The following is a 24,217-nucleotide window of genomic DNA, read 5'->3' as shown; positions in this document are numbered from 1 at the left end:
GGCTCATTCTTAAAGGGGGTTGGGCTGGAAGGAAGATCTAATCCTCATTGTCCTGCTGCTGATGTGCCAAGAGCTCGAACAGGCCTTGTGTCTGGGCAGGTTGATCCCTCTTTGTGCCCCAGTCTCCTTATTTTAAAAAAATTAAAAAGATCATGTCAAGAGAAACACTCAGTAAGGTCAGGGCCTGGGGGAAGAGTCTCATCCTTTCTCGGAACTCTGGGTGGTACTAAGCAACGCCGAAAATCTCTTAACAATTATTGCATTCTTCATACCTTACTGTGCTCACCGACCTGTAAATAGTCATAAGGGAAGGGCAACTTGGCTCCTGTTGGACTACCCCCGTGCCAGTACCCGGTGCCTTGCGCGGCCCACAGACACCTTGAGAGTGCTAGTAACATGAAGGAAGAGATCGCAATGGTGGTGACAGAGGCCGTGACAATCGAGTGGTCTGTGGGCCACACCACAACAGCAGCAAGGCAGCCGGCTGCTCGGGAGCCGAAGGGGAAGTGCTCACTCGGTCGGGGGGAGGGGGCAGCCAAGCTGCAGAAATGGGAACCCTGCTTGATGGTGGAGGAAGAGGCAGTTGAACCAATGCAGATAGGGACCTGCACAGCACCAGAGGGCCCACGGAGGCAGAGAGGATGGACGGCTGAGGCTGAAGTAGAACAGAAGGCTGCAAGGACCAGGAGAAGAGAAACTGCAGGTCCCCATCACAGAAATGGCTCCAGACAGCTGTCAAGCCTCAGATACTGAAGGCCCAGTAGCTGCAACCCTAGTCATTGCCGCGGTCTGGGAACCTGATACTTAGGTCCAGTCAGAAACTGAGACACTAGTGGCTGCCAAGGGCTAAGGAAGGCCTTGACCCCAAGACCTAGGCAAAAGTCTGCTGCCAAAGTCTTGCCTTTCCATACGGTGCATCTGGTTGGAACAAGAAGGCTTGCTTTTCAGCCAGGTGACAAGGGTTTACAGGCCCGCGGGCATAGGAGCCACTTTTCAGTACCTCTGAGTTCCGAAGTCCCCCTTGCAGAAGCACCGTAACTGTCTCTAACTGACTTCACGGTTTTGAAACATTTTACAACCCCACTCATAATCCCAACGCTGAAGATGCTCCAGCGCCTGCCTGGCCAGGGGGTTCTGCTAGTTCCTCAACAGTGTATACTCCTTGGGTGCCCAGAGCAGGCGAGGGTGGTGGATCTCTGTCTTCCAGGCAATTTCCTCTGACCAGCAGAACTCAGGCGACAGCAGCTTGGTGGGCTTGTTCAGCCAGAAAAACTTGTTGAGGTGGCTCTCGTCGTGCCAGAGCGCCTCAATGCCACGCTCACGGTCCAGCTGTTGGCCAGTCGCACAGTAGGCCGTCAGCTTGAGCAGCGCGCTCACACTGCCCCCAAACACCGCAGCGTGGTAGTAGAAATCGCCTTCGCTTAGCGACAGCGCAGCAGCCGATCGCTTGTCCCTCTCATAAGGCAGCAGCCACCGCGGCCAGTGGTAGTGGTACGCGTGCAGCTGCGCCACCGAATCTGCCAGCGCCTCGGGCCCGAAGTTACCGATGAAGTATTGGTCCACGTCCAGGCAGAACACATAGTCAGCTTCTTGGCCCAGCTGCCCTCCCAGAGCCTCGTGTAGCGTGGGCATCCGTGCCATGGACACGTCCTGCCAGCGCCTCTCTCGACGCACGGGTTTCACCCGCATCACGCGACCCTGGCCGAGAGCCACGTAGGGCACTGCTTCCGGGCGATCCGTAAACACGTAGTACACTACTTTCTGGCCGACCATGAAGTGCTGCTCTGCCGACACCAGGAAGTGTTCCAGGAACTTCTCCAGGTACCTGCCAGGCAGTCGGGCCAGAGTCAGTCCTGACGGCCTCTGTACTAGGCCAGGCAATCCCAGATTTCCAGCTTGAGGGCGTGGATTAAAAGATGCAAAGCTATCTGCCGGCTGCCTGGATGCATTGCCCTGCCCTGTTCCCCTTGAATATGGACTCCTGATTCATCTGACCCAGGCAGTACTGAGCTGGACCACCCTTGGAGGATGGGAGGTGTTTGAGTACTCTGGGCCTTGTGGAAAAGGGGTGTGGGGCTGTCCCAGGACCAGAGGCTGCTATGATGTAAACAAGCCTGTGCTGTTTAGGATTTTGGTGGTGGTGGTGGTGGTGGTGGTTGTGGTAGTAGTGGTTTTTTATTTTTTTGCTTTTTTTTTTTTTTTTTTTTTTTTTTTGCCAAGTCAGGCTTATCTGGGAAAAGAAAACTTCAGTTGAGAAAAATGCCCCCATCAAAGTTGCCCCGTAGGTAATAATGTGACTAGCCCACTCTGGGTCCTGGGGTGTATAAGAAAGCAGGCTGGGCAAGACAGGAAGCGGCACTCCTCCATGGCCTCTGCCTCAGTTCCTGCCTCCAGGTTCCTGGCTGACTTCTTTTCTTGATGGGCTATCAACTGAAGTAGCTGAGATAACCCCTTTCCCCCACAGAGTGTTTAGTCATGATGTTAATCGTAGCGGTAGAAAAGCAAATTAATACAAAGCCCAAGCCAGCCATGGAGGGAGCTTGTGTGGGGTGAAAGGCATCCATGGGTCTTTAGTTGCTGGTTTCTTGATTGTGACCCTTCCTGAATTCCTGACTACAGCAATTTATTTTAAGCCATAAAGTCTGTTGCTTTCCTTTCCAAGAACAGCAGGCTGCTCAGAATACTGACAGTTTGCATCCCTCAAAACCTTCAGTACCAGAAGTTTGGAATAATGGCGACCAAGCCGAATATAGTCTGAATGTTCGCCACATAGCTCACACTGCTAAGTGCACGTGCTGTTTTTCTTGAACAAACATACAGAATTCTGAGGAATGGAGGCAAGAGTTGAGCCCATCTTGGGGTTGGGGCTAGACCCTTGATTTGCATATGCTCTGATTCTGGTCGACCTGTTTAATCTGGGGTCATGGGGTCAGCATCTCAGAGTGTAGGGTTCATAGTCCTGGAACTCAGAGTGTTGTCCTAAAATCTTAGATTTTTTGGAGCTCTTGGCCCCTAGAGCAATTTGCTTGCCCTCCCTAAGGCACACAGCACATAGGCCAGAGAAGTAGGCCCAAGGGTGCAGCAGCTCTGTCCCTTTTTCTTGGGCCAGCCCTGTGAACCTTTCAGCCACCCTGTGTTGCAACGCCTCTCCTAGCTCTCTCTCTCTCTCTCTCTCTCTCTCTCTCTCTCTCTCTCTCTCTCTCTGAGGGGTCTGGGACATGGTTGGAAAAACCTTTAACAGTTTTCTGAGGGTATCCAGTGGCTCAGAATTCTTTGCCCGGGTTTGTGGTTTTTCTTCCTGGGTGGGCATTCCCATCCACTGTACTCCATACTCCATTGCTCTGCGACTCAGGGTTGTATGTCTGATTCCATACCCAGCCGGGAGTCCCCTTTTTATCACTTTGGAAAGTGGTCATCAGCCTGGACTCTCCCTCTTGTCCACATTGTGAGGGCAGGGTCTTACCCTTCGTCTCTCCCCCTACCTAGCTCCTATGGCTGAGGACCACCCTTTGTGATGTTGATCACACTGTGACCCCCGAGATTCTGTCATGGTGTGGGTCAGTCCTTAGCACACGCCTTTAATCCCTCTGGCTGGAATACAGACGTGCCCTTAGTACACATTTTTTAGTCCCAAACAATGAAGGTAAAGTTAGTTTATTGAAGGGAACACTCATGTTTAAAAAGCAATGTCTAATTGTGTGGCAGACAAAGTGATGAATCAAAGATTTGACAGAGGAGGATGTGTCTGCCCAATTCTCATGAGAAGAGGAAAGAAAAGGCTACTTAAGAGAAAGAAGTGCAGAGAGAAACAGAGACGGTTTTAGTGGGAAAGTTTTGCAGAGGCAGGTTACAGAGAGAACAAGCTAGACACAGGTAAAGTCAGCATGAGCCAGAGAGTGAGAAGGAGTCAGAAGATTAGATCAGAGTGACAGTTTAAAGTCGAGTGGAGCAATTCAGTCAGCAGCAAGAGAAGCCAGTTTGAATCAGTCAGCTTGGAGAGGCGTTTGAGCCAAAGCAGTTGAGTTGAACCACACAGCCAGAGCTCAGAAAGAGCTAGAAAGGGAGAGCTTATTCAGCAGTAAGTCTCAGAGGCTGAAAACACTGTAGACCTCCACTAGATTGTACGGAAGCTAGAAGCTTCCAGGACTAGGCCTAGGTTAGCAGACGGAGGTGGTAAACCTCCAAGACAACAATCACATTTCAGGCATAAAAGAGTTACATTCATGGGCTGGAGAGATGGCTCAGTGGTTAAGAGCACTGGCCGCTCTTCCAGAGGTCCTGCATTCAATTCCCAGCAACCACATGATGGCTCACAACCATCTGTAATGGGATCTGATGCCCTCTTCTGGTGTGTCTGAAGACAGCTACAGTGTACTCATACACATGAAAAATAAATTAATTAATTTAAAAAAGAGTTACATTCATACCTTTGTGTGCCTCACTTGCAATGGTTTTGTCCTCCTCAGCCACCTGCTTCTGTGGCTACCCCCTTGACATGGTCATTATTCACGTCGTACCTCTAAAACGTCACTATATGACCATGAGAGAGCCTCTTTTATCCATTCATGCAGTTTTCTTCCCCCGAGCCTTCGCCCCCACACAGGCTTACCTCCCTGGGCTCTGTGATCTGCTAGCTGTCAGTTCTAATACATCACTCTCCAACGCTACCTGCTCTTGTGTCCTTCTGTGCCTAGCCTAGAGTCCTGCCCTTTCTAAATTCCTGAGCTCCTACCTAGCCCTTCTTTCTTCATCAGACTTCCTGGCAAAGCCACTCCCATGCTGAGTCACCTATGCTTAGGACCTTAGTTAAACCAGTTGCTAGACTGTCCCGAGTCAGGCGGTGCCCCACACTAGACCCCCCTTTTCTCATCATTGACCTGAAATGCTCTTTTATGTCCTCACCACAAACCCAGTGTTTCCGTGTGTGTCAGGCCTAACCCCTGGCACATTCCTTCAGCAGAGAGTGCTTCCATGCTTGCCCGACAGTCTGAAATAGTGGGTACAGCCTGCAGCTGCACTATGAGCTCCCATGGCATACCATGGCTTCATGAATCTGTCCATGGACATACCCTTCTGCTCCCTGCCTAGCAGCATGCTCTCCTCCCTGGACCTTACCTGCCTACAGCAAAGACAGTTAGTCCAATGGTGAGGTTCTTCCGTCTCGCCTCTTGCTCAGCTACATGTGGGTCGAAGGTGTCATCCCAAATAATTGGGGCTCCCCAAGAGGTACAGGTCAGGACTTCAGGCCGGGCCCTGGCCATGAGTAGGAGGAGTAAGAAAGACAGTTGTAGTCATCCAGCTGTTTGGCACCTGATTATTGCCACTGCCCCATTGCTGGGCCCTAGGGACCCACAGACATATCATACTTGTCCCTAATCACCCCTATCTTAGAACCAACCTGATAACCTGGGTGGCATGTGACCTGATGGGTCTCCTTTGAATTCCCCAAACCAGAATGCCTTAGTGTGGGTGTGCAGAGAGCAGGGGCCTGAGGCAGACCTATATAGTTTGTGGACATACAGAGTGAGAGAATTGCGGCTGCTTACCAGTGGCGGGGTATTCCTGTGAAATTGTCCCTCGGCAGAGGCATTGTGGCTGAAGGGCATATGCCCATGGGGACCAAGCTTTCTAAGTGCCTGTAGGTAGTGGAAGCAGGAAAAGACACTAGGCATGTTCTTTGTTTGGTGAGGAGAGCCCATAGGACATTTGCCCAAGCTAAGCCGGCTACCACCTTCCCTTTCTCCAGGGGGTCCTTGGAAAGATCCACTTTAGCCCAAGCCCCAGGGAAGGAACTGTACCTGAAAATACTGAACCTGTAATAATACAGGCCTAAGAAACCAAATGCAGACAGGAAGAACCGCCACAGGAATCTCTTCTTGGCCCTGGGGTAGTGGGAAGGAGGGAGGGTATCAGAGACTGACTTACACAGGAGAAATGAGTGTCTGATTTTCCTACTTTATTTGATTTCTGAGTAAGAACCTACTATTCTCTTCACGCAGCACAGACATTCAAAAGGAGTCAAGAATCTGCACAGCACAGAGGTGGTGTGTCACACATCCTTCCAGAGATGGTGTGTGCAGAGAAGGCACATACAGATGTTACAACAAGCACTCCTTGTTCCTGACTCCCCTCTACAGATGGCATCATAGGGGACAAGTCTGGTATCCCACCCGCATAGCCCAAAGGCCGCAGATCTGGTTAGGAGGGAGTGGGCATGGGGATTTAACCGTGGGTAGGTTGGTTTATCTGTCTTGTCCGTTTGTTTGGGTGTTTTGTTTTTTGTCTGTAAGCACATCATAGTAAAGAGTAGATATGGGGCCCAGGTACTTGTTTTGAACTCTGGTGGCACTATTTGTTAGCAACACTGGTCCTCTGGGCATCAGTCTTCCCGTGTGAGATGGGGTGATTAGAACAGCCTCCTCATCCTTGAGTCTGAGCCTGAACTTGGAGTTAATACCAGCCAAGTGACTGGAGCAAGCCTTCCATTGCCCTGCTGAACTTCAGCTGCTAAGGACATGGTCTCTTCCTTCTGAGAAGTCTCATCTCCATTCCCCTCCCACCCTATAACTCCCCCAACAGTTTCTGGGATCCCTTTCAAGATGGCCACTTACATCAGATTCCCTTATCTCTTGGAACAGCTCTACACTGCATGTGCCTAGGATTTACTGGAAGAACCTGCCTTGGGCTTGTGCTCCCGTGGGAACCCTCTCTTCACAGGGTGCCTCGGGAGGGTGACTAAGCCAAGAAACCTGCATGCAGCCCAGCCCCTCCCTCTACCACATTCACCTACAAGAAAGTCTCCAGGTTGTCTTCCCTTGTCTTTGTCTCTGTCCTTCCTGTTCTCTGCTACCTCCATGTGACCCTGGCTGGCTCACTCCCCATTCTCAAAGGGGAAAAAAATGCATTTAGTAGGCAAATAAATGGAAACATGTTCACCCTCACTAGTAGGCAAAGGCAAATTAGAACCCAGCGGCAGATTTTGTTTATAAAATGATCACCTTAAAAAAAAAAAAAAAAAAAAAGGTAATGGCGGAAAATGACCAGACCAGATTGGCAGCGTACAGTATGAGAGGCGCTCTCCCAGCTTGTTGGTAGAGTGAGAACTATCCTGGCCCTTGAGGCTGCTGCTCAGCTTTCCCTATTTGTCCTGATGCCCAACAGCCCCAGCCTCTGCCCATCTGTTCAAAGAAGATGCCTTTTGGTATAGAAGATGATCATACGTCAAGACATTTGCCAGGGTTTGTTTGGCCCTGTTCTTGGTCACTTTGTGGCACCAAGCCTTGTGCTGGGTCCAAGACATCAAGGTAAAAGAGATGGGAAGACATCTGATCCCGTCATCAGGATGCTGAGGAAGGCAAAGTAAGAGCCAAGCTCTGCACAGTGAACCCAGGGAGGCAGCACACATCAGCCTGAGAGGGGAGGGGCAGCCGGGAGGCTTCCAGACACTTCTCAGAGGTGCAGACCTCAGAGAACTAGAGGCTATTTAGAAAAGAATGTGGGGGAAGGGCAGCCTCCAACAAGGAAACACCAGTGTACCCAGGGACCTCCCATTCGTCAAGACCGGGTGGTGTTGGGCTAATTTTATTTGGAAAAAAAAAAGTAGAAGTATTCATGTCCTCTGTGCCTGGACATGGTGTCTGGGTGGGAGAATGTGACTTAGAGACAAGGGACCCAGTTAGGAGCCAGTGCTGGGCTGTGAGGCAGAGCTTTGGAATCCGTGGAGGGCCGATGGACAGGGTGTGGTCACTGCTGGATCTGGATCTGAGAATATCTGGATCCTAGGGCCAAACTGCATCTTTCTGATTAGGAAAGAGCCTGGAGCTCAACAGAGAGTTCTGGGACTCATTGGGAGCACAGAGATGGAGGAGGCCAGGCCAGGCATTGAGTGCTAAGTAAGCAGGTGAGGGGACAGAAGCTGATGGTACAACAGGGTGTGGGGGGTCCTTGTCCTGTGGCTGGACAGAGGGAAGCTGAAGCCAAAGGTCTGCAGTTGGTGGAGACACAGCTCCTTTGACAGCTGCTTAGAAGGCATTTGCAGAGCGAGGTCTCAAGCCTGGGACAGGCCTCGTTTGAGCTGCTCATGGACACCTGCAAACCCAGAAAATGGGGCCAAAGGAACAACTTAAGGACATGTTAAAATTATTATAGGAGGGGTTTTCTGTATGTCCTCAGTTGCCTGTGATGTTCTTATGTTGCTGAGTGTCTGTGTTACGCGTACGTGTTCCTGTATGTACAGATTCATGCATGTGGAAATAAGCATGGATCAACCAGAGGTCAACCTCAGGCACCCTTCTAAAAACTTGTCAGCACCGGCCCCTCCCCCCTTCCAGTGCTGGGAATTGAATTTAGGGTCTCATGTAAGCGGGGCAGGTGCCCTACCATTCAGCCTCCGGCCTAGCTTCCATTTTGTTTTTAAAGACAGGGTCTTTCTGAAGCTGGGAACTTGTCATATGTGGTGGAACGTGTCATGAGACTGAGCAGAGTCTCAGGGCTCCTGTCTCCAGCTCCTCAGTGCTGAGGTAACAGAGTGTGTACCACAACACTTGGCTTTATTTTGTTTTTAATGTAGGTTCTGGGATCAAATTCAGGCCTTCCTAAGCTGCACTGATTTTTAAATGAAGGACTAGAGAGTCAGCCCCTCCCGGTAATGGCACAGTCAAGTCTTTTAGCAGGACTGAAGGAGCCTTCAAAACATGGCCTGTGCACTGTGGGGTCACCTTCAGGACCATAGACAGACACATGACAGCTGGTGGGATGGTGGAGGTCGCTGGCTGGTAAGCCTGGCTGATGACGTGGGTTCAGTCCCCAGGAAACATGGGAGGAGAAGAACTGACCCCCCCCCTGCAGGTGATTCGCAGACCACCTGTACTGCATGTATGCACATGTACTGACTACATGCACTGTAGTATGTACGCACACACAGTAAAAATATGTGTATTTGTCGGGAAGAAGGGGACTAGTAAAAGGAGGGAGAATGTATGGTTAAGTATGATGACACCTTTGCCTCTAAGCGCCATAATGTTCTGTGTGCTAGCTAAAAAGAAAGAGGAAAAAAGCTGGGAGGTGATGGCGCTCACCTTTAATCCCAGCACTCAGGAGGCAGAGGCAGGAGAATCTCTGAGTTCAAGGCCAGTCAGGTCTACAGAGTGAGCCCCAGGACAGCCAGGGCTACGGAGAAACCCTGTCTCAAAAGAACCAAAAAAGAACAAACAAGTAAAGAAAGCAATTATAAAAAATGGGCCTCGGCAAGCTCAGCAGGGACCGGGCAAATGCACACGGTTGCTAACGGTGGTCAGCGTGGCCGGTGGGAAGCACAGCTGGGGGGAGGTATACCATGGGACAGGGACTAGCCAGAGCTCCATGTGCCGACAGGCACAGCATCCATGGGAGCTGCATTATCTACAGGGGGATGCTAGGACACTAAAAGGCCCCTAGGACCAAATGTGATCCAGACCCTGAGATGTCTCACAGTAGCCATGTTACAAGAGAGAAGCTGGTGAAAACTTTTACCTATTTTTATTTATGCCATCATATCTAAAGTGTCCTTTGGATATGTAACCAGTGTGAAAATTGCTATATTTCCTTGCCTATTTTTCCTAAGTCTAAATCCTGAGTCTGGTTTCTAGTTTCAACTTTACACAGTATGCTTTGGGGGGGGTCAGCAGTCACACGTTGCTGCTTGCTGTTACATACAGATTGTAGGGGGACCCACCAGATTGGCCTGTAAAAATTGCGTTTGACTCAGTGCCCTCCGATTGTCCTCAACGGTGCACAATAAGGCCCCTCCCCCTCTGTTAACTCTCTTATAACTTCTGCAATGTGCCTACCATCCCGACTTCCAGGTTTCCGGCTGAGGGAATGGCCACAGGTAGCTTTCATCCTCTAGAGTGCTGTGTCTGCCCAGGTGTCACCCCCATACCTTAAACTCGCATCTAAACCACCAGTGTGTGTTCCTGCCTGTCCCCACCCTTTCTCTTCTTTGTGTTCCTGGGATCCCAGAACCAAGTTCTCCTGTAACAACAGCTGTGTCTCCTGGTTCTGTTTATACACAGAAGCTCCTCTCAGGCTCATCTGCAACATCCCCCCCCCCCCCGCCTCTCTGTTTTACATCTGGATTTGTGTAGCAATCTCTCAGTCAGGCTGCTGGGTTCCACCCTTTAGCCCCAACCCCTAAGTTTCCTGGGTTTGCCATAACTCACTGGGATTGTCACCCCGTCTTTGCCCAACCATTTTCCCCAGCTTCTGTCCATTTCCCAGATCCTTGACATATGGTCCTCCTTCCTACATCCCTACCTTCACCAAACCTCCCCTTTAGCCCTTGCCTAACCCATGTCCGCCGTAGGAACTCATTATCCTAGTAGGCTCTGTAGTCTTGGTCCCAAGTTCCAGAACCTGTTGGTGGCACTGACAATGATTTGCTAGAAGCGAATGAAGCTATGAACTATAGATTTAACTTCTCCTTCCTTCCCCACTCTGCTGCTACTTCTTTGCTTAAAATTCCATTTGCTCCAGGGGTTAAGCACCTCGGGAGGAACCTGGACTGCTACTGCTCTGTCAGTGAGGAGACTGGGTCTCAAGTACTCGGGGGAGTGTCTGGTACGTGCTGGGTCCTTGACCTACCCAGTGTGATTTCCAGTTCCTCTCCCAAACGTCCCTGGATCCCGAGGTCTCTTGTCTGGCTAGTGTGGTTCCTGTGAGAAGCCTCACCCTACCAGCTCTGCCTGAAGCCCATTCTGAACCCTGGTAGCAGGCCATAGTGGCCCTGCAGCAGCAACAGGGAAAGGCTGACACGGACTTCTCTTTGTCCCCGGTGGCTGCGTACGTTCTTAGCACTCCTCTCCCACACCAGAGTAGGGAAACCAATGTTTATCTTGGACACTGGGCTTTCGTGGGGGCATTCAGGCAGAGCTGGCTTTGAGTGGCCCAAGCTGGATCAAGGGTCTAAATCTGGTCTGGGACCCAGAAGGGTGTGGGATGACTGTCCTGATCTGCCACAGTCCTCCAGGGCACCGTTAGAGCTTTACTCCAGAACCTGTGTGACCTAGTCTTTCACGTTTCTTGGTCAGATTTTTGTCAAAGAACCTGTGGGCTCCAGTTCATTGTAGAAGATAGTCCAGGGCTCATTAATCCCTGTTCCTCTGCCCCTTTCCCTGCTTTTGAGAGCAGAGCAGCCCTGAACCCTGGCATTCTGCCTTGCCCAGGGAACAAAGGAAGAGATCTCCCTTGTTTCCCTCTGCTTCACTCCCTTTCCTCTCCCCCCCCCCCCCCTTGTTCTTGGAGCTACACAGTTCGCTCAGGTACTCTACCTCCTGACTGAGCCCCTGGAGCCCATCAGCCTGGAGCTCTGGAATTGGACCTCCCACCAGGCCAGCACTGAACCCACTCACCTGAGTCCCTCGAGAGCCATTGGGAGAAGCCAGTTGTGATAACCTGCCATGCAGCTTTTTTTCAGCCCAGAGAGGTGAAGAAATGACCCACTAGTAATGAAATCGGACAAGATATGCCGGGATAAACCAGCTCCTTCCTGCCTCCTAGACTCAGAAGCCACACCCCAGGCAGTCTGGGATGGATCAACAAGCTCAGAAACTGGAGGTGGGGCTTACAGGAAAGAACTGATGGGTGGAGCTGGCAAGTCCCTAGGGGCTAATCATCTACAAAAGACTGGACAAGTAAGCCTAGACCGACCATGGGAAGGCCTGGGTAACAGATATGGACTTTTCTTCCTCCTCCCTTTGGGTTCTGGAGCTCTTCAGCAGGGCTTGTTTCTGGGAGGGCATCCTCAGGGAATTGCATCCCCACCCACAGGGCACTCACACCAGTGAGAGCCAAAAGTCTTGGGTAACTTCACTCCTCATACAACTCTTCGGCTCCCCAATAATGTGGGGTTCACATGCCTGTCACCACGTCTGAGTCACAGAAGATCATGACTCTGAAGCTTACACTGGTCGTCTGTTTAAAAGTTGAACCTTTACGGGAAGCCCAGAAGTCAGCTTAGTGGTATGAGAGGTATTTTTATGTTGAGCAGGGAAATGACTGTTAGAATGTTGTACACAGGGAAGCAGTTCGTGTGTGCGTGTGCATGCGTGCATGCTTTTAAAAAGATTTATGTATGAAGTGTTCTATCTGTATGTACACCCGAATGCCAGAAGACGGCATCAGATCTCAGTATAGATGATTGTGAGCCACCATGTGGTTGCTAGAAATTGAACTCAGGACCTCTGGAAGATCAGACACACTGAGCCATCTCTCCAGCCCATGTGTATGTTTAAAGTGTTTATATTTCCAAGGTTTGAAAATTTTAATTAACAATCTTTTAATAACAATTTTTATGAGATAGGGTTTCTCTGTGTAACCCCCTGGCTGTCCTGGAACTTAAATTTGTAGACCAGGCTGGTCTCAAACTCAGAGATGGGCTAGTCTCTGCCTCTGAGTGTTGGGATTGAAGGTGTGTGCTGCCATACCCCACAGAAAAGAAAAAGACTAAAATGTGGGTCATGACCAAGCATTTGTGTGAGACTATGTAAAGTGGAAATACCAGGAACAAATATATATTTAAGGACACGGCCTATAAAGTCACAGTAACAGCCAGGAGCGGGCCCACTTTTATAATCCTTAACACTCAGGTAGGTCCAGATCAGCTGTGACTACATAAAACCATGTTCCATCTGAAGTGACAGACAACTCTGCTGACTTAAATTTACCGATGTCTGAGTAGCCTTGGCTTCTTCTCCATCCCACTTAAAAGCACACTTGAGAGGAACCTGTTTTCTTCCCCAACAAAGGAAAGCAGAAGTCTCAGTGGCACTACTGGCCAAGGCCATCTAGGCTGCCCAAGTACACAGCCTACAGAGAGCCAGAGGACAGGTAGGATCTCGACTGACCAGGGGGCAGCCTGGGGTTCACCCCACTCGGGCTACTCCCCAAGCTTCTCTGGTTTTACAGTTTCTGAGACACCAGACTTTCCAGGTCCAGTATCTCCCCCAGTGGGTAATCCCGTTTTATTAGGTCCCCAGGGTTAGGAGTGTTGATTCTCAAATGACCATGTCCAACCTCCCTGTAGAGGTTCTGGTGGGTTCAGAGGTACCTTAAGAAAAGCCTAGCTGACTACAGCTTAGTGGCAGGCTGCTCCTTAGTCTATGCAAGCCCTGGCTTGTCACCTTCACGGGAGGCAGCCAGCCAATCCCAGCCAGCACTTGGCTGCTTTCAGCTCCGTTCATCCAGCTTCAGTCTCACCTGCCCTCACCGCCGCTACAAACATTACATCTGCAATCTTTCCTCTCTGAGACTGGGGTGCTTCCTCCCCTACACATTCCTCTACTCAGTGATTAGCATACAGTGCTTGGTCAGTGACCCAAAGCTGTTCCTGTCCCTCTATCTTGTGAACAAGGAGCAGCTCCATCCAGACGCACCTCCTAGAGGCAGGAGTCTGAGATCTGGCTCCAGTGTTACAAAGAATGCAGCCTCTCCTTGTGTGGCCCTGGTGGGAATGGCAGGACTTAGACTTGAAGAGTCCTGTAATTTTTTTCTTTGAGGGATGTTGATTTAGGGTCAGGACAATGAAATGATCCAGTTCCAGCCAGGTGTAATAAATGCATCCTTCCCCAACCCCAGGGCTCCTTTTCCTCACCAATGAACAAAAGCTCAGGCACATCATCCCTGGGAGAGAGCCTAAGAGGCAGAGTTTACAGATTTATTTTTTAAAAACAAAAGAAAAGGTTAAAAAAGTCCTTCATTTCCAACCCTGCCTGGAGGTATGGGGAAGGGGCGTAGCAAGCTGAGAAAGAGCTGACTTCCCAGAGTTGGTAAGGACAGAGGCAGGCCCTGGTCCTTCCTGCCTTGTCCCTCCTTAGGTAGCTGGTACTGCTATACATGTTTTATGAGCAAGTATGGGAGTGGAGAGCCAAAGGCTGCTTCCACGGTGCCTCCAGCCAGTCTTCAGTCACACACTCCCTCTCATGGGTGGGCAGGCAGGCGCAGGAGAAACAGCCTTTGGGCCACACGGTCTAGCCCTGTGGCTTCCTTACGTTGTTTGCTAACCAGCAGGACACACAGCAAGTCTGTTGTGAGGAGACCTTCCTAGAAAGCTCCTGCTATCTGGGGGGGACCTCTAATCTCCAACTCTTGGGGTCTGCCCTTTCTATTCCCCAGCCTCAGGCTGAGTGGAGTCCAGGACAAAGCACTAAGTGGCTGTTTGCTACAAAACACCTGGAGATGCCAGAGGGCAGCTCATGGCCTGTCAGCCAGTCCAGGCTCCCAGTCACACAGTCATACACACAGCGTTAAGGCGTCTGTGCCAGCAGGCATGGCCAAGCCGGGCCCAGCTTCTCTCTCTCCACCTGCAGAGGGTACAGGGGTAGAACCCCTGGGTGCTGTGGGAACAGGCTGAAGTGGGAGAAGCTGGCAACAGAAGGTTAGCCAGGCCTGGGGTTGGGGGGAGAGAAGGCAAGGGCTTTCAAGACCTCTATCCAGGCCTGCTGGCTGCCCTTGGGAGTAACCCAACTCAGGTTGGGGAGCCCTGACCATAAACCCCCTGGAAAATGGGGGACAAGAGTGGAGAAGAGGGGGGGGCTAGAACATTGGGACTCTGGAGGAAGCCAGTGCTATCAGTATTTACAAGCGCAAAGCCCCATCTTCTGTGCCACCTTCCTCTACCCCTGCCACAGAAATGGCCCCTGAGAGCCACTGAAGAGGTACTCAGACCTCCTCACAGCTGCACCCCTAGGGAGAGCCCCTTCCCTCCAAACTGGCCCTTTCCTGGGCTCCTCAGGAATGTCCGTGTGGCTCTGCTCCAACAGGAGGCTGCACCCGCTTGGGGCTAGAACCCTGGCTGCCTGGTGGCGCAGTGGGCAGGCAGCAGAGACTCTAGGAGTCCTTGAGCATGCTGATGCGTGCGTAGATCTTCAGGGCAGGCCCAAGCTTGATGTTCATGGCGCTCATTAGATGGTCCTCCTTGAGCAGCAGCAAGGCTTGCCCGTCAATCTCCTGGGCACGGAACTCCTCTGCAATCTCCTGGCAGCCTGAGGACCATGGACAAACAGTAGCAATCAGACAAGCCCTGGCTCAGGAAGGCCTCAGTGCGGTACCTCAGGGCAGTACTGCTCTTGTCTCACAGCCTGAGAGGCTAACCACTGAGCCAGGGAGTCATGATGTAGGCCTCCTTGGGCACACCCTTGTTCTGACCTTTCCCTCCACTAACTGTCCTAGGTTGCTACAGAGGGCAAGCATGTGGCCCCTGAAACTTCAAAGGGAGAACAGTGGCTTTTCCTACCCTTTCAGGTAACTTAGGAGCAAACTGACCACCACATCAGAATGTTCTATCAGCCCCCTCTAGACAGATGCTGGCAGACAGCAGGAGAGGCCTCATGTCATGTGACTGAGTTGCTTGGAAGTAGATGCCGAGCCTTAGCCACAGATGCTAAGGTCCTGACTGGCTTCCTCAGTGAGACTTCCTGTGGGACTTCAACTGGAGCCATAACAAATGCTGACCCACAAAACTTTGAGAAAATTAATGGGTCATTACTACCTAAAGCTAAGTTTTGAAGCAATCTGTGTCACAGAAATATATCAGTAATACAGATTTTGTAATTTAGAGAGAGGTGGGACAATAAAAATAATTTGAATTCGTAGGGAAAGTATTGTATTGGGACCAGCAGCAGCTAGGATAGGCAGAGTAACAATGACTGCTTAAGGTGATTTGAGGCCCCAAGTCTCCTAGTCCAGGAGGACATGGTTGCAGAGAGGAGTTGCTAGTGGGTGGAAGGGCTGGGACTCAGCTGCATCCTGTCAGGAAGCAGCAAGTGTGGAAGCACTGAGGTGAGAACTGAAGTGTAAAGTCCCACGAGCCGGCGCCATAAAGACATTTTCAGGCAGGCTTCTTGTTGGAGGGAGGAGGAAGGAAAAAGGAAAAAGAGTGGTTCTGTACACCATGGTCAGTATTTGCTGGTTCAGAAAGCTCCTGACCCCTCAGATGATCAATGGGGCTGGAGTTTAGAACAGTTTCCAGTGTGGTGGTGCATGCCTTTAAATTCAGCTCTCAGGAGGCAGAGGCAGGCAGATCTCTGTGAGTCTGAGATCAGCCTGGAGAGAGTTCCACAACAGTCAGAGTTCCATGAGACCCTGTCTCAAAAAACTAAACAAACAAACAACTAATCAACAAACAAAAAAAAACAGAAAAACCCTAAGGCAGTTTGTAGGCTAGGAAACTTGTGTTTCCTTTAAACCTGCTCTTGTCTGTAACACAAACCCTGGGAGCTTAGGCAGGAAGCTGTGAGGAATTTAAGCCTAGCCTGAGCTACATAAAAGATCTTACCTTAAACAAACAAACCTTAAACTGCAGCCTTCTGAAAACCTGAAGAGCTAGATAGCCTTGGAGGTGTTCACAGACCCGCCTCAGATTCTGATCAAGTTTAAGACTGCCTAGACTCCTAAGAGCTCCAGAACAAGTCCAACATTACAAAAAGGCTTATCTGAAAGACAATCTGGGATGTACTTTTTGTTTGATGGAGTGAACCCCAACATGACTCAAGAGACTATAAAGATCTTAAGAAAATTAACGTTGTCAGAAATATTTCCAGGTGAGACTAAAAAGCTCAGAGGTAACACAAAATTAAAGCAGGATTTATAATAAGCACTGTAATTTAAGTTGCACTGAACACTCAGGCTGCCTTTCACAGAAATGGCAGGTCGCTCTGAGCATGGGACCAAGCATGGGCAGGTAAGAATTGCTCTAGGCTTTGAATCCTCAGGAAAAAAAAAGGTAAAAAGGGCTAGGGTTGGTGTCAGTCAGAGCTGCTTTAATGTTCCCTTTCTTCCCTGTTACCTATTAGATACTGAGGGTGGTGGGCGGGAAACCACCTTTGTTAGTTCTCTGATCTCTAGAGTAGGGGGCAGAGCTCTTCATGCCTAGACTTGACTCAAGGAAATGCCTCCTGAAGGGTATTTTCTTAATTGATGACTGATGGTGGGTGGGGTTACCCCTGGGCTGGTGATCCTGGGTTCTGTAAGAAATCTGTCCAGGGAAGGCATGAGGAGCAAGCTAGTGAACAGCACCCCTACGTGGCCTCTACATCAGCTCCTGTGTCCAGGTTCCTACCCTGTTTGAGTTCCTGTGCTGACTTCCTCCAGTGATGGACTACATGTGGACCAGTAAGCCAAACAAACCCTCTCCTCTCCCCCATCTTGCTTTTGGTTGTGGTATTTCCTCACAGCAATAGAAACCTTACCTAAGACAGCCTTGGGGGTTCCCCAAAGGACAGAGCTTATTGTGTGACCAACGAGACACTGTAGGAATGGCAGAATGTGATTTCTGAGGCTGGGTCCAGAAGAGTATGATGGCCTTTCCTGATTGCTCTCCAGCTGCGGGGTAACCTGCTGTCATGTTTGCTACACAAGGCTCCTACAGAGGCCTCCTGCCAACAGCCAGCCCCTTCCTGCAAACCATGCATGACTGGACTCCATAACCCCAGAAGCCTGCAGGTTGCCTTGGCCTTGGCTGACACAAAATTGCCCTTTCATAAGAGATCCTGAGGCAGGGCTAGAGAGGCTTCCTAAGTCTTTACTTAAGTCTTTAACACTGCACCCAGTCTATCTGACCTCCACGTCTGTGCTCCTAACTTCTATACCACGCTCTACCCTGCGACAGGCTTGTGGCCACCATCCCTGCTGACCTGGCAGTGGATACATGAGGCTGGCAAAAAGGTAAGAAGTTTCAGAGTTCCCATGGAAGAATCTGACATGCTCGATCATTTGCCTTTCCAAGCGTGAGTCTTGACACCAGCCTCAGAACTCTGCCCTCCACGCCGAGGGCTACGCACAGTGCCCACTGTGCCACGCATTTTTGTCCTTGCTCTTGCTCAAGCTGCTCCCACAGGCAGTCTCTCAACCTGCCAAACTCTGCTTCAGTGCTGTCCTTTGACTTTGTGCGGTGCTAGAATACACACTTTCACATGCAGGAGCCTTATGATCCTTACTCCTGCACCCTGGGTCCTGCTTCCTCCTGGGGGGAGGCGAGGTCCCCACTCCCTGTTATCCCATCAGGGAAAGAATTTCCAAGGAACTTACCTGGCAGAGAGCGAATGAACTCGTAGACATCTTCTACATTCCATTTTGTGGGCTCGCTTGGTAGGAAGTGATGTCCCATGCCTACCAGGTCCCTCATGTGCATGTCGGGGAGCTCCAGATCCCTCTGGCCTTGTCGCCGTCGGGAGGTGGATGAGCTGGCTGAGATGGGTGACAAGGGTTCCTCATAGCTTGAGTTATCTGAGCACCGGCTGGAGTCTTCCTGACTATGTGCCAGCTGCAAGGCAGCAGTAACTGAAAGGGGTACAGTGCCTGAGGGCTGGGAGCGGAGAAGAGCGTTATTCCTCAGGATCGGCGCACAGACCACTCTAGGGCATCAAGAAGGGGCAGAGGCAGACGCAGCTCCCTCTTCTGCTTGGGTCATTATTCCTTGAGGGACAGCTTCTGTGCTTCTTGCTCAGAACCCTCGGTCTCTCAGCACTGACCCGTGTGCCGTACCACAGTGATCTGCTTTCTGTCTTTCCTATATGTGGTGTTCAATGTGACTTGGACTAGCAAGAGGGACTTCTTGGCCTGTGTGTATTCTGAACTGCAGCTTTGAGCAGGTTCTTAACAGGGTGCAAGACAAAGTTATGCCCACCCATTGCCCAGCAAGACAGACACAAGGATGAAGACCGCCAGGCTAGGTGTGAGTTCCTTTAAGACCACATCCTTGGATCTTTAGTGCCTAACAGAGTTCCTGGCATGGAACCATGGGGAAAAGATTTAATAGCTGAATACCCATGCTCCTGATAGAGACCTCCCATTTTCACAGGGGCAAAGGTAGCAGGGAAACAGTGGAGACTGCTGCCGTCTCTCCAGCCCACCATGGAGGTGACAGAACAGCCTGTCTTCACAGGGCCACCAGGATGAGACCCAAGAAAAATGGATGGCAACCCAAGAGAGGGTAGTTCTAGGAAAAGACTACTGGAAGGGTAAGGTCTAAAGGAAGGTCTAAGTCTAAAAGAAGGACCCTACTAAGGGTGCAGGGAGGCTGGGTGTGAGACCTGTACGAGGTGAGAACACAACACTGGAAGGAGCAGCTGACGGAAACTGAGAGCATCTGTGGAAACAGGCTCTGTGCTCTCTTACCTGCTTCTTGGTGTCCTTTGTAAGTGTGGGCAGACTGGCCTTGCTAGCCCGTCGGCGGTTGTGGGTTGTGGTCCCTGCCTTCTGCAGCTTGCTCCGGTCTGAATGAAAAAGTCCCACTCGTTTGGTGCATCCCACATTATACCTGTCAGACAGGAGCAAGCAAGTCAGAGAAGGGGCCCTAGGTGGGACAAACAGCCACTGTCTGGGAGAATCCCAGTCTGTCTACAGGTACAAATCCTGACTCCAAGACACTGCTGATAGGACTCTGAGACGCTGGGGAGGCACTTGAGCTCTGAGCCCTTCCTGGGAGACAGAGTATGAGAGCAGTTATCTTCTAAAACTGGTCTCATGAGGACACGAAAGACTACCAATGACACACTTAAGTCAGTTCCCCAGAGCACGGGTGCCTGTGGCTGCCACACAGGATAATGATGCTAGGACACTGCCCCCGCTTACTGCCCTGCTGGAGTTCAGCCTGACAAAGCCTGACCAAGGGGCTCTGGCTCCCTAAGCACAGCCTGGGCACCATGGTTGAAGACAGGAACTCTGGTGCATCACACACAACACCCCTTCATGAAACCCAGAGAGTTCTTTTTGGGTTCTGGGCTTTCAACATAGAGCTGCTTCTACAAAGAGCACAGGGCACGTGTGAGCTTAAAGTCCTTGGACTCATCATCTGGGCCATGTGAGGTGGGCACAAGCACTGTCATGCCATAGTTTTCCAGCCTGGACAGAAGGCACAATAACAGGCGATGTTGACAGCAGTCAGCTGCTAACAGAGATGCTGAGACAGTCATCTGACAAGCAGGACCCTGGCAGCAAGTCTCTCTATCTGTCAGCTGTCTGTCTGCCTGATCCTTGTTTGGGGTTGAGACAAGGTCTCCTCAGTAGCCCCTACTGTCTGGTGGAGGCTAGCCTCATTCTCAAATCAATCCCGCCTCAGCGTTTCAGGTTCTGGGATTACAGATCGGCAGCACCATACCCACTCCTGAAGTAGCTTCTCAATGAATGACAGTGGTTTTTATCATTGTCAATTTTCCAGGCTGGATAAAAGCTTGCCGTGGCTCTGGGCTGGTTGTTTTGGTGGATGGCTTTACCATTGTGCATGGCACTCCTTGGGGCACAGCTAAAGGGCTACTTTCTGTGTTAGGACAGCAATGTCCTCTCATTAACACTCCATTCTGGTTTCTTGGGCCCCGTGCACTCAGCTGGTGCACTTGAATACAGTGCCTTAACCAGGCAGACCAGGGAATGGAGGATGGATGAGCGTTACCTAGGGCATCCAAGGTAGATGATTATGGAAGAAGGACACTAGGTACAACCCTAGGACAGGATAGGAGCAGGACAGGGCAGTGGGGCTCAGCCACTCACCTCTTTGCACAAGCCATAGAACAGAAGCGCTTCGAACGCTTGAACTTGTAGGCAAAGTCCACCCGTCCACAGAGCTCACACTTGAGTTTGAGGGGAGTACCCTCCTCTTTGGATTCTGTAAAATATGGAAATGGCTAAATGTGGGCAAATTGTGACAGGCTCTATACAGGCACAGGTGCTCCCTATCCTGCCCTTCATGTCTCTGGGATGAGGCACTCAGTGACGACCGCCAGCTTTGCCTCTGCTTTTGCAAGGCTCGGTCTCCCACTGGAGTTGCCGTGTTTGGTGAAGGATCCAGGGAACATGAGCAGAGCAGCATTCGTCTCCATGACCACGAAAGAAGCACAAGGCTCACACAAGCTAAATGTAGTCCTTGCCTGACCATGGCCTTAGACTGAGTCAGGCTCAGAGCCAGCTTTGAAGCCATGCAGTTACCAGAGAAGATTTCTCCTGTCCCTGTTCTATGTGACTGTTACTTAGCCCTGGCCAGGGTTCTTCCAGATACTGAGAAAGGGGAACTGTAAGGACTGTCCTTCTGCCTGTGCCAGGAGACCTGAGCCCTGTGACTGTGGCTCGTACCTTGTAGGTAGGGCTCCTCCATCTCTGAGTCGGTAGTGGTGGTGTGATCCTGCTGTGGAAGCTTCTCAGGCAAGAACCCCTGTGCATACTTCTTCTTGAGATTCCCCACCAGCAGGGACGAGCGTCCCACCTAGAGGACAGGTGACATGAAGGCCACCAGGGTTAGATCCTGAATCCTTGCTATACAGCCTCATTATATTACAGGTACAAAGTAGTCAGGCAGATATCAGCCCCACCCCTCCAAGCCACCTCTGCATGCCACCATCCAAGGATGCTCCACTCAAGGCTCAGTTGTACTGTTTGGCTCCCAAAGCGAAAACAGTGGGCGTCAGCGTACAAAGGCACCTCAAGAAGTCAGAGGCACTCTCTGCTCAGGTGTGTCCAAGTAGAGATCAGACCCCTCACCACTCCCTGATCAGGCACCAGGTCCTGTATTTAGAGGGTACCAGGAAGGCAGGGCTAAGTGTGAGGGTGTACTTTTAAGCAACTTAGCACCCTGTTTTGATTTCACACTGTTCTCTACCTGACCACAGCCAAGCCAGAGGAACAGGCAGGCACATGGAAGAGCAGGACCCCAGCCACAGAGGACATGCCCTGTGGTAACACCCAAGGCTGGCTTTGCCTCTTTTTGGTCCTTGCTTTGTCTGCTGGCCAACTCACAGGATAAAAGTGGGGCTCTAGGACAATGTGAGTTCTATCTGCCTTCACTCTGCAGGCTCATAGGTTTCCAGTGTTTCTCCACAAGTAGGAAGGACTGTACTGGAGTAGTGAGCGGGTAGGGACCAGAGCTAGCTCCTTATACAGTAAGCTGCTCCTGGGAGATGTGCCACTGGCCTTGGCCAACCTCCAGAAAGAGAGGCCACAAATAAGCCTGTCTGTTGATGGTTCAGAAATAGGCTCACACACTGCAGGAATTAAGCTCAGTCTTCTAGTGACTTACAAAACCTCCCATGGATCCAAAGCATAAGCAATAGGCATATGGCCCCCCAGGAGGAGGGGGGTTCCCATACACACAATCCTCCTGAGCTGTGTCCTGTCTGAAGAAGGCCCCTTGATCTTACTCACTGCCTTTTTAAGGCTCTGCTCCTAGAAAGCACATCTCAGACTGCATCCCCAAGCCGCCATCTTGATTTCTAACATGTTAGAACTCTGTACTAACAGGTTTCTTTTGCTAACTAACCAAAGTTTTGCTGTCCATATTTTGTCATTGAAAACTCAATAAAGTATAATTTCCCAAAGCCTACTGTCTCTCATCAAATATCCCCAGGGAAACTAAGCCCTCCTGTTTAAGGGGTTACATGTCATCCGTCAGGGGTACAGCTAAACCTGTGTGCATAAACTTGTAACCAAGGGGTTTAGTCAATTAGCCTTGATCACTAAGTCATTTTGGACACTGGAGAAACTCAATCCTAGAGAGAAATTATTCCAACATTTGGAGGTTGGGGAAATTAGCAAGGGAAGAACAAATTTCACATTTTCAGAAATTTTACATGGAATTGTAAAAATATTCTAGTACACATCCAAAATATACTTTAAAAAAAAAAAAAAAAAAAAAGAGGGGAAAAGAAGTAGTCCGTACCGGGAAAGGCTCCGCCCCCTCCTGGATCACAAACCCTTCGATAACATGCGTCAGGATTTGGGGTTTCACAATGGCCTGTGGTGGTTTATTCTCACCATTCTGGGGGGCAGTGCCGGTGATGCTGGAGGCAGAGTTTCCGTTCCCTGAGGTCATGCCGGGGCTGCTGAGGTCGGTCAGTGCATGAACAATGCCCTGCCCTGTCTCTGTAAGACAGACAGAAAGACAGGGGGGGGGGGGATTTCAATCAGAACAGAGGCCATCTTGGAGATGGACAACCAGCACCCGCAGTGCACACCCAGCCACAGTGCCAGCCAGGCAGTCCCTATCCCCACAACCTACCTACAAGTGGTGCAGTGACAATGGCTGCCCTGCCCAGTGTGAATACCAACAGTTTGTAATAATTTGGTTCTGCACCCAGCAACATTTCTTAAACATCTACTCAAGACAGACCTAACCAGGCGGAGGAGTCCAGAATTCTGTCCTTGAGGAGGTAAAATTTCAGCCAGTACTGGGGATAGATGAAGCAAGAATTCCAAATAGTGACCAAGATATTTACAACCAAACCAAGAAGCTCCACTAACCCTAGGTTCGTGGTGTAACAGAGCAGCTTGGTGGATGGAGGTGAAAGAGACCTTCTGTGAGATTCCTTGGAGGGTCAGATTTTAACAGCACTCTGGAACTGATGCCCAGGAAATCTGGGGACTGACACCTCAGCAGATGCTATCCTTTGGAGGCCACTGCACTGAGTTACAGGGTTTTGTTTGTCCAACGCTGAAGCTGTTAGTCCTGCCGCCATTTCCCCGCTGCCCCCTGCTTTTAATCATACCTCCTGCTCAGAGTGCAGAATACACTCCACACAGCCCTCAGCAAACCACACACACACCCACCCCCCTCCATCTGTGGGAAAATGCTCAGGAGAGTGGGATGGGCACCTCCCACGCCCATCAGGCTAGGCCTCCCCTCTATGAGTGATGTGTTGCACTACTTCAGAGGTACAAGGCGCCACTGCCCATTTTTAGAGCCCTCTCCCCAGTTCCTTTCCCAAGGCTGTTTTCTGTCACCACCAAGTGCTCAGTGAGCTGAGGTGCCTTTAACCTGGAACTTCCTAAAAAAGAAAAGTGGGAAAGCCATTTCTTGATTGCAATAAGTCTATTAATATTAAGCATAAACCAGTGACATACGACAAAGTTAAAACACTATTATAATAATAAAAGTAACTGCAGTAACTGTTGTTACTCAGGTAATTTTTGTACAACACTTTCTATGAAGATGCTATTTCATAGTAAGAACCCAAAATATTCCCAGGAAATGGAAAACCATGCGCACAGGAAATAAAAATAGAAGTATTTAGTAACAGTTTCTAGATGGGCTCCAGCAGATCTCTGACCTCTGTTTCATCTTACGGCACTCCTGATTCAAAACCCAGGACCAGCCTTTCTAAATGACAAAGCACAGGCTATGACATGGCTTTGGTCCCCGTTCCTATAGACCCCAGCGAGGAACACACTGCACAGCTGAGTGCACAGCTGAGCAGAATCT

The 24,217-nt window shown here is 50.5% G+C and overlaps 2 protein-coding genes across 7 annotated transcripts in view; both read right to left on the bottom strand.

Annotated features, from left to right (window-relative positions):
• Positions 1-466: 466 nt before the first annotated feature.
• On the bottom strand, positions 467-5,611 carry A3GALT2 (alpha 1,3-galactosyltransferase 2). Its single transcript, XM_080921510.1, has 3 exons — positions 5,547-5,611; positions 5,116-5,253; positions 467-1,825 (listed from the first exon to the last, which is right to left on the bottom strand). The coding sequence occupies exons 1-3, from the start codon at positions 5,588-5,590 to the stop codon at positions 1,138-1,140; spliced, it is 870 nt and encodes a 289-aa protein (XP_080777636.1). The 5' UTR covers positions 5,591-5,611; the 3' UTR covers positions 467-1,137.
• Positions 5,612-13,666: 8,055 nt separating this feature from the next.
• The window catches only part of PHC2 (polyhomeotic homolog 2), a gene marked incomplete at its 5' end in the record, with an annotated part of 50,199 nt that continues 39,648 nt past the window's right edge, over positions 13,667-24,217 (bottom strand). For all 6 annotated transcript variants that reach the window (XM_080920922.1, XM_080920923.1, XM_080920924.1 and 3 more), the window contains 6 exons: positions 13,667-15,017; positions 18,061-18,337; positions 19,150-19,291; positions 20,521-20,635; positions 21,100-21,229; positions 22,679-22,881. In XM_080920922.1, coding sequence (XP_080777048.1) covers positions 14,863-15,017; positions 18,061-18,337; positions 19,150-19,291; positions 20,521-20,635; positions 21,100-21,229; positions 22,679-22,881 — 1,022 coding nt within the window. In that variant the 3' untranslated portion in view covers positions 13,667-14,862. The remainder of the gene's footprint in view (positions 15,018-18,060; positions 18,338-19,149; positions 19,292-20,520; positions 20,636-21,099; positions 21,230-22,678; positions 22,882-24,217) is intronic.

Source organism: Micromys minutus, assembly GCF_963924665.1.
Source record: "Micromys minutus genome assembly, chromosome: 9".
NCBI classification, from domain to species: domain Eukaryota; kingdom Metazoa; phylum Chordata; class Mammalia; order Rodentia; family Muridae; genus Micromys; species Micromys minutus.
The sequence above is the reverse complement of the archived record's forward strand: the minus strand, read 5'-3'. Positions and strand labels throughout refer to the sequence as shown.

Excerpts from the sequence above, each read along its gene's own strand:
- A3GALT2 (XM_080921510.1), bottom strand. The coding sequence starts at position 5,590 with ATGCCTCTGCCGAGGGACAATTTCACAGGAATACCCCGCCACTG. Across the intron at positions 5,254-5,546 it reads ACAGGAATACCCCGCCACTG|GGCCCGGCCTGAAGTCCTGA; the intron begins GTAAGCAGCCGC and ends ACTCATGGCCAG. Across the intron at positions 1,826-5,115 it reads ACTGTCTTTGCTGTAGGCAG|GTACCTGGAGAAGTTCCTGG; the intron begins GTAAGGTCCAGG and ends ACTGCCTGGCAG.